The sequence below is a fragment of the Miniopterus schreibersii genome (genome assembly GCF_964146895.1).
Source record: "Miniopterus schreibersii genome assembly, chromosome: 14".
Taxonomy (NCBI): Eukaryota; Metazoa; Chordata; class Mammalia; order Chiroptera; family Miniopteridae; genus Miniopterus; species Miniopterus schreibersii.
Window position 1 is genome coordinate 29,339,790 of NC_138114.1, and position 12,675 is coordinate 29,352,464.

Genomic DNA, 12,675 nt, shown 5'->3' on the forward strand with positions numbered 1-12,675 from the left:
TAGAGTAAGACCATTACGTTCCTGTGTTTTAGGGAGCAGAGCGGATTCATGTCTGAGATCTGGTAGCTAACCCAGAGGGTAAACTATAGAGCTGAAAAGCTATGACGATGGCCGGAGCAGAGGGGGGTGACAGTTACATTAAGATAGGCCTGTGCTCATAGAATTATGCAGGCAAAGAGCCTGTGACTGTTACCCAGATTCCAGATTTGGGACATGCGTCAGTCAATACTAGTTGTTGTAGATCCTGATTAGTGGGGTCACCTGGAGGAGTGAGGGGAATGCAAAAAGCAATAGCTGGGGATGGACTGTGGAATTTCTACTGGAGTGAAAAGTAGAATTAATTGAAATGCTCTGTCAAAATCAAGTTGCTGCAGGAGAGCATGCCAGTGTTGAAAGTGTTAGTCTTATTGACAATGTCTGTTTTAAAGACAGGTCTGACCCAAAGAATGTTCAGCCGTTTCACAATAGCACTATTTCAGTTGAAACTTCCCTTCCTACCTTTCCAATCTCTCTTCCTCAATGGCTAGTGCCAGAGGACGGCAGCCTGAGCGTTGAAAAGAAAGTCGCGGCCAGTAAATGCACGAGGAGGTGATTAGTAGAGAAAGGGGAAGCCTTTGACAACTTCTCCATGGGCAGGCCGGTTTCCAGAAATACACCTTAGCTGGGAAGGGAGAAAAGTTATATCGTTAAGTAAAATTTAAAATATTGATTAATATCCTGAACGGAGAATCTTTCATTTCAAAAAGATTATCATGATCACAGTGCTTTTTATAAACTAGAACCATTTTTTAAGAAGCCATGGGATCTTTGGAGCTTTCATTCAACAGCAGAAAAAAAGACTCCCTGGAATCAGCAAGATAAAAGGGATAACAGAAAATTAAAAATAGACTTTTATAGTTTTATTCCGTATGGCCATATTAAACATACCATCCCAGTGTGGCTGGGGAGCAGGATGTCATCAGAACGTTGTAATGAATTTAAGCTACATGAGGATGAGGGGTTTTTTTTCTGTATTTATTGGCATATCCTCATAAGCCTAAAATGCGTAACACATAAATACAGTCAAGGAAGATTTGCCCAATGAATGAGTCTGGAACGTTAAGTCCAGATGATGAAAGGATTTGACTGCCAGGTATATGCAGGGTATATACCACCCATAATGCCTGTGCTGTCGCAGACGTGTTGCCTCTTTATTGTGGTAATTTACTTAGTTGTTACAACTGATGGAGCCACTAAACCATTTTAATCGTGGAAATGCCCTTTGGCGTTGCCTCCCACTGCTTGATATTGTGGGGACTCTGAAAAGCCTTGGAGGATTCCCCTCCCAGTGCAGCTGGAAAGTTGGTGTTGATTTCTAAGTTCTTCAACACAGACTCTCTGGCCCTCCAGATTCCCAGTTTTTATTTCTCTTCTGCTGTTCCCATTCTCTCGGGTATCCACATTTTCTTTCTTTGGCTCCCGTGTTGACGATCATTTTTGAATCAGATAATTATCTTCATTTCATGAATGAAAGATAAAAGTGAATGCATTAACGTTCCTCATATGTTGTTTCAAAATGATGAGTCGTCTTCTCTTGCTGTCTGTGATCTCTGTCTTCCCAGACCAACTCAGCCTCTCCTGGGCTTAGAGTGGAATGTTATTGGTCCCAAAGAGGCTTCAGGGAATCTCTGCTCAGGAGAACTGCAAAAACTTGTACCAGTGTCCCTGCCAGCCTTGGATGGGTGGCTCAGTTGGCTGGCGCATCACCCTGTACACCAGCGGGTTGCAGGTTGGAGCCCCAGTCAGGAGGGTGTGGGAGGCAACCCATTTATGTTTCTCTCTCACATTCAAAGTTCTCTCTCTCCCCCTTCCTCTCTCCAAAACAAACAAACAAACAAACAAACATATTCTCAGGTGAGAATGAAAACAAAACTTTCAAAACTATTACTGCCACAAAGTCATCCATATTCTTGTACTTTTATGTAGAACAACAGTAATAATATGCATTTTTGTACATACTCGGTTTGAGTTATGGAATGCTACAGTTGAAGTGCAATTTTTCTTTTATGCCAACATTATAATTGCCTTTAAATGTGGAAGAAAACACTCATAGTTTTCTATAGGTAATGTCGTTTTGTTTGGATTCAATAAGTCGCCTTTAATCAGGAATAAAAGGACAATGAAGATGAACCTTAAACTGGTGGTGAAGCAACTCACATGCTATTGAATTCGTTTTATGGTTTTGCTTTAGGGTACAGCTTGCAGCACATTTCATTTTCTTGGCTTTCCTAATTCCAAACAGAAGGTCTGTGACAAATAATGCTGATGACTCTTTAATAGTGATTAACTGACTTACAAAAAGCATTTTTCATGAACTTGGATAGCAACTTGTAATATGTCACATGTCACTTTTTGTCCTAAAATCCCAGGTATGTCCAAAACCTTGTATTTCTGCTATAAATATAGCGGTAGGCAAAAGTAGGTTTACAGTTATAATACAAATAAATGATACAATAATTAATAAATAATACAAGAATTAACTCGGTTTTATGTACTCACAACTATAAACATACTTTGGGCCACACCTGTATATGGCCACAGTTTTAAAAACTCTATTCACACTTTATTAATTTAAAAATTAGAGATTACTTTAAGCCTAGCCAGTGCGACTCCACAGTTGAGCATTGACCTATGATCCAGGAGATCACAGATGGATTCCCAGTCAGGGCACATGCCCGGGTTGTGGGCTGGATCTCCAGTAGGGAGTGTGCAGGAGGCAACCGACTAATGACTCTCTCATCACGGATGTTTCTATCTCTCTCCCTCTCTCTCTGAAATCAATAAAGACATATTTTTTAAATTAAAATAAAATAGAAATTAGAGACTGCTTTAAGAAAACTGATACCATCATGCCCATTATGATATTTTTTTGGTCTCTAGGCATCTTATTTAATGACACAGTTGAGCCCTAGCTGGTGTTGCTCAGTGGTTAGAGCATTGTCCTATGTACCGAAGGGTCACAGTTTGATTCTCCATCAAGGGCAGTACCCCAGTAGGAGTGTGTGCGAGAGGCAACCAATGGATGTATCTCCCTCACATCCATGTTTCTCTCTCTCTCTCTCTCCTCCTTCCCTTCTTCCCTCACTCTTTTCCACTCTCTCTAAAATGGAAAAGTTTCCTCAGGTAAGGATTAACAACAACAGAAAAGAAACAGTTGAAACAACTACATTTTTAATAAAACAAAAATTTATCTGTCACAATTCAATTGTGAAAAATAGCTCCGCTTGGAAGTGTAAAATTAAAATGGTTATGAAATTTTATTTATAAATTTCTAAAACCAACTGCATTGAGGCAATAGTCTCCCATTGACCCCAAAATTGATATTTGGTACTGATGACAATGGTGTGCTATCAGCCATACTTAGAGTATAGATTGTAATGCATATTCTTTCATATATAACATGATGGAAAAATGTTTCATGAGGAAAATATTTTTACTGCTTCCATGTGCAATTGAAGATAAAATATTTAAAAGTCGAACAATGCATAAAATGATTCTCCTTAACTTATACCTAAGACCTACATCCAGGAGATATAATTATTTCATTTTTAGGAACTTATGCTTAATTAATATAGTTAATTAATTCTTTTCTTAGATATTTTAGTCTGAATTTAAAATGGTATTCAAAATAGAGATCATTCACTGACTCACAGATATTTTTGCAACATTTTATATTTTGTTTCTGAGAGCAGCAAACATTTGATTGATAATGAAGTCCCATTTCAGTAGAGGCAAACTATGCCCTTTTAAATGCACACAAAACTATGCATGAAAGACATGAAATTTGTTAAATCATATAAATTATAGAAATACCAACATTTCCAGAAATGGAAAACTAAAGTCACTATCTGTATAACATAAGCCTAGAATTCATTTTAGCTATTTAAAATGTGGAAGAAAATTATCAGAATTTGTTGCTAGATACATTAATTCTTCAAATTGTCTATGAGTGCAGTGTTGGCCCTCTGCAGTCTCTTGTTACATAATGAAGTATATAAAGTAAGGCAGCTCTAGTCTTTTTAATGTTGTGCTAAAGATTTAGTTAGCTATGAGATTGATTTTATTTCTTTTTATCTCTTATAACAAATGGAAAGTGAACATTTTTTTCTCTTAGTGACATATTCTGACTAGTCTTAACAAGCAGCTGAACTCTCCTGGTTGATTATGGTAAGAAAGAAAAAATTCCCATTAACTAGACAAAAATACATTTCAACATTATATTTAAATAACAGAAAGAACTATGGGGAAAAGTACCACACAGAAAGAATGATCGCCTGAACCTTCAGACATTTTCATTTTTTTAACTTTAGTGAAATTCTTTATCCTGCTTGGCATTTTCTAGGTCACCATGTTTCTCAGTTTCTATATTGATTGAGTTTTTTTCCCTTAATTGAATTATTTTTCCTTAATCTCAAGGAATAAGTACACATTGCTGGTTTTGTTTGCATTACTTCTCCTAAAATATCTTTCCTGGGGAATCTCAGAGGGAAGGAGGGGGGTGGAGGGGGAGAGATTAACCAAAGAATTGATATACATATATGCACAACCCATGGACACCGACCTGGTGTGGTGAGGGACTGGGGAGGAGGGTAGGGCAGAGTAGAAGGGGTCAATGGGGAGAAAAGGGACATCTGTAATATTTTGAACAATAAAAAATAATAAAATATCCTTCCCTCATTGTTTTCCAGATAAACTCCTATTTTACAAGGCTCATTTAAAAAGTCATCTCATTTTTGAAACTTTCTTTAATCATCCATTATCCCTGTAATGTGGGGAACAAAACACCTGGCTTGTGAGTTGTCAAAGGCCAAGGATGCAGTATTATGCAATTTTGTATTGCCTGGTTTCCATCACAGGAACCCAGGTACTATGTGGGTGATTTCAGAGAAGATAAAATTTGAGATAGATCCTGAAGGAGAGAATAGTATAGATAACAGTCTGGATGGAGGCGGAGAAGATCTATTTCAGGGGAAAATAGTGAATGCTCTTTTGACTGTACAGTGGAGAATTAGCTTAGTAAATTATGTTTGATGCTGAGGGCAAGCAGAGTTTGGCATCCAAAAATATGCATTTTGGGATATCGATTTTTTTAAGCTTGTTAATTTTAAGAAAAGAAAGATTCTGGAAAAATCTTTGACCTTCCCTTTAACTACCTAAAAAAAATTTAGATAAAATACTTGCTCTAAGAAGGGTGCTACTATCATAGAAACCTGTAGTTTAATATGAAGTAGGTGTGATAGAGAGGAGCCTAGTAAGACCCATTTGATCAAAATTCCCTCTATGGGCCATTGCTAGAGATGGCCCAGCAAACATTTGTTTACCAAATATTTACTTTTTCAGCTCCATGTGAATTGCCTTCCTGCCCTTTGAAGTCCCAAACCACAACTCCCCCTTCTCCTGAGCTCAGGATGGCATAAAAGCCTTAATTGCCCAACCTGTTTCCAGATCTTATAGTCCCGTGGAACCCCCATATGTACATACATAAGAAACTTGGTCACTTTTTCTCCTGTGAATCTGTCTCATGTTAATTTGATTATTAGTCGAGCCAGAAGAATTTAGAAGATAGAAGGAAAATTATTTTCCCCACCACACAATGCCATGCCTTGATCAGTTTTCTATTAAAGAAATGCTATTGTGTCACCTCTTGTTCTGCTGAACTTTACATTTTTGGCATTAATTATTTATATTGAAATCATATTACACTTACCCTTAGATCTTATTATGATTGCCTTTGCCCAAAATTTATGTACTTCTGACCTGGACTAATGAATTGAGCCATCATTTGATAACTCCTCTCAGTGACTGTGACTTGCATTACATTTACAAAGACATTTTATGAGATAAACATGTGAAATGATAATAAAATGCTAAACATATGGCCAAATAACAGAACCAACTGCATTCTGAAGTAAAAATATATGTACAGGATAGGATACTGGGGTTGTGCTATTTTGATCCTGAAATCACATATTATTTATTATCCTTGATTACATTACATGGATTGGTAATGGCTTTGTAGGTCCTCTCATAATTATTATTACTCTTTGACTAATGCTATTGTTCTTAATTAGAATTATGTAGAGTCAAGATAACTTATAGAACAGACATGAATATGGGGAAATGTAGGACTTGATGACTGGCCACGAAGAGAAAAAAACAAAACAAGGATAATTTTATACTTTTGACCCTGGGTAACATAAATGAAATCTAGAAAATAGTTAGAAATAAGGAGTTGAATATTTAAGGGTACTCAAGGCTGGGCATACAGATTGATTGGGCATATAGTAATCATATAGAATGATTACTCACTAGCATCATATGATATATATTTAAAATAAGGTTTCATTGAGGAAATCAAGCAGAAAGGCATCAAATAAAAAAAGCATCTCTCTAGCTTCCATACCCCACAGAGAGAAGACCCTAATTTGTACATACCTGAACATACCATAAAAGGAACTAAAAGCTGCGGACTTAAAATAGTACTACTCCACATGCTTAAAGGGAATTTTGAAATCAGGTAAGGAAAGACTCCTTGACCTTGTGAAAATGGGAACTTCCTGGTCAAGAAAATATGTCCAAAAGCAGGGGAGCTGGTGAAGCCAAGCAGCTTGGATCAGGGGGAGGAAGTTTAGATCCACGGAGCTAACCCAGATCCAATGACCTACTTACTTATTTATCTGTCAAAAAAGAAAATTAATGAGCCCCCAGGGCCATTTGGCCCTGTCTCTCTGAGAGACTTACAAGAGAAAAGAGCAAAAGACTGAATTTGGAGAAGCCCTTCATTTAGTGAATGAGAGAAAGAAACAGCCGTGAATCCCCCATGGAAGAAAGGAGTAAAATATATGTAATGATGGCCCGTTAGCCAAAGGAGGAGTTTCAAGAGAAGGAGAGAATAGTGAAAACTTCAAAAGTTACTGATGTTCAAGAAAATTTACAGCCGAAGAAAACATGTTCAATGACACTTAGTTGGGCCACACAGTAACTACAGTTAATGTCAAATAAATGGATAAGACCTGTATGTGGAAGAAAACAGAGAAATTATAGCACATAAAGGATTTCCTGGTTTTATCTACACAATAGATAATTTATAATTTAGTCTGTTCTTAAATATTCCTTCATTTCTAAATTTTTATATTTTTATGAGGCATGCATTTCAGTTTAATTTATGTATGGACATGAACATATATGCAAAAGCTGAGAATTTTCTGTTTCAGAAATAAAAAACATAAATTTAGCTTGTCATTCTTTTTACTCATTATTCAAAACACAAATCTAGGAGTTAATTCTTCTTCCAAAGCTAATGCATTTTTTGTCCCCAGGAACTTTAATAAGTTCAGTTAATAAATCTTGTTCCTGTTTTTCTCCCTCTTGATATCTTGTACTTAATTAGTCCCCTATGTAATATCTTGAAGATAACTGCAGACAAACAATTTAAAGAAAGTCATTATTTTAAATGCTGTCACTTTTAATTTTCAAAATCTGTTTTCAGTTATTTATTTATAGCATATGCTTTCTATCACAATTCCTTGATAGCGATTGCTATGTTTCTGCTTTATTAAAATGGATAAGGCAATTGGATACTCTAGCCAGTCCAGCAGTTCAATTTAATTAATAAAAGATTCCTATTAGATGATATTCCATAAATGCTAAGGTATATATGAGATTCAAGGACAAGAGGCATAGGAAAATTTTATAAAACATATTTATTAAGAAAAATGGTATAACTCAGATTATTTACCAATGACACAGCTCAAATTTAAAATTACCTTAAGAGAATAGAAGAGAAATGGCAGATAACTAAAAATTTAACATAATAAATTAAGATCCCTGGCTTTGGTTACAAACAGGCCTGTGTTTCATACACATCTTTGGTTTTTAATAACCTCTCTAAGCTCTAGAATCTTCAACATTTTATCAGTATAAATATTACTATACCTCTTAGGGTGTTTGAGAATTTTAAGTGAAATGATGTCTGCAAAGTACTTAACTTATTAACACAACACCCAAGTAAAAACTATAATAATAATTATTATTACTATTACTTTTATTGTTATTACTAGCTGTAATATGTTTGAGTGACACTTAAAATATAGCAATTATACACTAAAAATGCTTCCTCTACTCCTCTAAATTATTGTATACAGGATTCCACATGTTTTTCTTTACATTCTTTGCATAACCAATGGTTTTAGATTGGGACATGTTAGAAAAACCATCATACCATCTTTTGGAGTTTTTAAATTTGAATGCCCTGATCTTGATTGACAATCAGACAATGTATGACTAAAAACACAGACCACGTATTTCCCAACAAGAATGGTCAAAATAATGTAATCATCCATGACACAAAAAGGAGAAGATGCAAAATACAATACTTTGTTAAATTTTACAACAATAAATGGAAAATTTGCATTTTATAATGTCTTTGCTACCTTGGGAGGGAATGAGCAAACTCTTTCTATAAGCAGGAGGTATAGCCCCCATCCTCTCCTATGGACTAAAGGGCTAATTTCCAACTGTACTTGGAGTGCTTAGTTGATTGGAAGCAACAGGAACCACCTCTGACTGACCGACATTAAAAAGAAGTTACTGGAAGAACACTTGGTGGCTTGCACAAAGCTGACTAGGATCTAAGAAAGGGCAAGAAAACCACATAAGCTTTAGAAATGTTAGAAACTCAGAACGCTGCTTCTTTGGGCAGTGACATCAAAACAGCTGGGCTCCCGTACCTAAAGCAGCTGGCAATCAGCATAAGGGTCTGAGGGGAGAGTTGGATTAGGGGTGGTGGGGACACACATGTCCCCGTGGCCAAGGGTGCAGTGCAAAGCACTGGGATGGACACTTTCACTAAGAGCATGTAGTCATGATTAAAATAAAAAAATATTTCAAATAGTTCATATAGACGTAAAAAGCATTATTCATACTATTAACCATACTTTGGTGCTGATTTTTTTCCATTTTCAATAAAATTGTGATTGCACAAGACTCAAAGTTATGAAATTGTATCAAGCCTTTAGAAAGCAGTATAAAGTTATTTGGTATAAAAACAGACCAGGATGAGACTTAATGGAACCCAGTAGCATTATGTACTGAGTATATATAAAATATTTATAGTATTATTTCTAGTATTTCTCTTCCACTTCTTTTTCTGGCAGATGAGTTAGAAATTATGCAGTTCAGCAGCACATATTCAATTCCAATAAAATTTAATTATATAAAATAAATATTTAGGCAAATACTTTTAAAAAATCAAAAGGAAGACTAACACATAATCATATTGAAAGGAAGTTAGAGGCAAGAAGAACAACAAATTTAAAAAATTAAGATAAGTAGATGTTACTAGTATTAATAGTATTATGCATGTAAAGTTAAAGATGCCCAAACTTGGCAGATGGAAATTTAAAAAAAAGGAATTTAGAAAGATACTTAAGTGTGTCCTATGGTTACCCTTTCATAATTGTGCTTGCTTTCCTAATGTAGTTTAGGGCATGGAAATACTATCATAATTTTTATTTCATGGATTCTTTAAAACACTAAATTAAATATGGATAAATTCTGTATTACTTTTTTAACATATACAGACTTAAGCACAATTAATATGGAATCATGATATCTTATGTGATAATAATGTTGTTTGTGAGAGGCGTATATTATAAATGAAAACCTTGAAAATCTTTACTTGAGTTGTTAAAGTTGGATAAATTATTTTACAGGAAATTTACAATCATTGCATATCAATAGTGTAAATAGATATTTATCTAGATGTTTCTATGGATACTAACTTCAGGGGGTTTTAATGACTGCTAAAATAATATTTAAATAATTATTTTACTGCAGTCTCTCTCTGGAGTTTATAAGATGTATACATATGTAATATTTTTATATAGCTCATAAGTGTTGCTGTAAATTACAACACTGTCTCTTACATTAGTTTTTGGGAAAACTAATACCTAAGGAAATAGTAGCTTTTAAAGGATTTCTAAAAGCACAAATTGTTCCTAATGGTGTGATATTTTTATGCCAGGGCCTAACCTTTTGTGATCATTTTCTAAAGTGCCAGGAGAAAAGTAGGCAAGCTTCAGAACATAAATCTATTCCTTTTCAGTGAGCTGAAAACCAACCTGTACTTTTCAGTCCTGCAAATCGTCATAACTAATGTGGTCATTTATTAAGAACATGAAAACAGTTGTTGGAAAGGTGATATAGTTTAGGGTTACTTTTCTACAAAAATATTGTTTAGAGCTGTTAGCTCCTTTGATTCTAGAGATAAAAATGGTCTGCTAAGATGAAAATGGGTTTCATTTGGATGAACTCTGATTGTTTGTGGCTCACCAGGGTGCCATTCCGAGCCTGGCACTGGAGGATAGAGAAGCATAATCTGCCATTAGCCCTGTTCTCTGTTGACCTAGCACATTTTTTTCTATCGATTCTAGCTCTCCCAGTCAGGATGGTGGGAAAGAGATAAATAAGAGAGAAACGAAATGAGTAGCAGCAGGATAGGGATAGTTAGTTGGGACTTACCCTTGTGTCCCTCTGATCTCAGGGCAAGCAATAAGCAGCCTGTTTTAAGTTCTCACTAAGATAATGAAGGTTCCCGTTCACTTATTCAGCCAACACCCATGATATACCCACTGTGCTCGTAGATTGGTGTTAATTAGTTATGGTTGGGGATATGATAAAGCATCAGAATTAGAGTGTCTGTGATAAATCGTTTGTAGATCCCTTGTCATATAGTTGATCCAAATTGAAATGCGTGAGACAAGCTCACTGAAGTACTACATCAGAATACTTCTGTAATCTGAATCGACTCTGCAGAATGATAGCCACTTATCCCTCATTTTATCTGTTCTGTAAATGGTTATTCTTGAACCAGTGACAAGTGCTACATTGCTGATTAAAGGTGTGATGGTTGAGGGGTGAGATTCTAACATTTGATGATGAAATGTATTCTTTATGGCCTATGTACTATTGTTTAAATGACAAAACCCAGCATTTATGAGTTACATGGCAATCATCTCTCCAGCTGCATCTTTTGCAGTGAATGGTAGGTAGCCTCTGATGCATGATGAAGCTTGTTTTCCATTTGCAGAAATAAGCACCTCATCTGACCATTGCTTACTTTTAATCTTAAATAAAAAACATTGTAATACATTGTAAGCTAAAGTAACATCATCGCTAGTTTTATACTTAAGAAGAAAAAATATATATTTTAGTTTATGGAAGCTTCTATTACTTCATAAGGTCTTTATATATTTGTGTCACTTTTGTGGAAGTAGTAATGTGTGTGAAGTGTTTGCAAACATGAACAGTTCAGTTGATTCATTAAAATTAGCAGAATGCAATACTTTAGTGCCTATTAAATCAAATAAAATGAATTACTAGGACATGCTAATTAAAAGAAATAGCAACGACATAGCCTTATGTCAGAAACATCACTATCAGTGTCCTTTGTGGATTTTGTGGTGTCAGGCATGTCATTTAGGAATGACTTTTGATTTGTTATTTCCATTGATTCGGAAAAAAATAAAGTACAAATATTTACTCCAGTACATTTTTTCTAATGAATAACCATTAATAAAAATGTATTATTTCTTATCCTTCAGGCAATACAGCTAAGGTATATATTGAGATTCAGGATGAAAATGATCATCCCCCAGTGTTTCAGAAAAAGTTCTACATTGGCGGTGTATCTGAAGATGCAAGAATGTTTGCTTCTGTGCTCAGAGTTAAGGTATGAGAAAATTTATTCATACAGACCTAAAGTAAAAGCAAAGAGCTTACATTTTGCAGATAAATTATAACCAATTTTGCAGGTAAACTAAAACCATGTTGTAGGCTCTGAGTACTTATTCCTGTTTAAACAAAGTCTTAAACTTGGAGATAAAAGGTTTTAATTAGCCAGACTAAATAGAGATTAATTAGGAGGCAAATACTAAGCAAACTTTTGTATTTTTATTTTTACTACAAAAAAGGAAACACAGTATTTATGATGTTTTATATTGAATAAGAGATTAAAATGTATGCTTTCTTCATATACTTTTTTATTGTCATTTTCTAATAGAAGAAATAATATAATAAATTTTGAAATTATTTTTCTGCAATAATTTTTAAAATTCACACTGCTAGTTACATAAATGTAAAACAATACTACTAATTTTAGTACTTTACTAAAAGTTTAAAAAACTTGGATATGTCAGAAAAAAAATTGCATAGGATAAAAAAAAAAAATACAATGTCTAAGACTGGAGTTGATAATTCTCCATTTTTTCCTAATTAATTATTAACTATATTTAAAATTTTTTAAAGGGTTGGCAGTACATGAAGTCAGAATCATTTTATTACTAAGAAATAAATTTATAAATATTATCTTGCATTGGGGAAAATGTTTAGAAGCTACAACATTTTAGATTCTCCATTTCAGTTATTTTCCTGGAAGTTCTTAGTAAATCAATTTTTAAAACTAGCTATTAACATACACACATTAAATCCAAGTTTCCCCAAACAAATCCAGCTGCTTATTGCCTATAGTTTTGCACAGGAACAGTTGCCTTCCTTTCCCTATTACGAGGAAGACTATGATGAGAGCTCTTTTTGCATATAGTTTTATCACCTTAGACACCCTAAGGGAGAGAAAAA

The 12,675-nt window shown here is 34.7% G+C and overlaps 1 protein-coding gene across 1 annotated transcript in view; it reads left to right on the forward strand.

Annotated features, from left to right (window-relative positions):
• The window catches only part of PCDH15 (protocadherin related 15), a 904,849-nt gene that overhangs the window by 816,220 nt on the left and 75,954 nt on the right, over positions 1 to 12,675 (forward strand). The window contains exon 29 of the mRNA XM_081159054.1: positions 11,643 to 11,770. Coding sequence (XP_081015180.1) covers positions 11,643 to 11,770 — 128 coding nt within the window. The remainder of the gene's footprint in view (positions 1 to 11,642; positions 11,771 to 12,675) is intronic.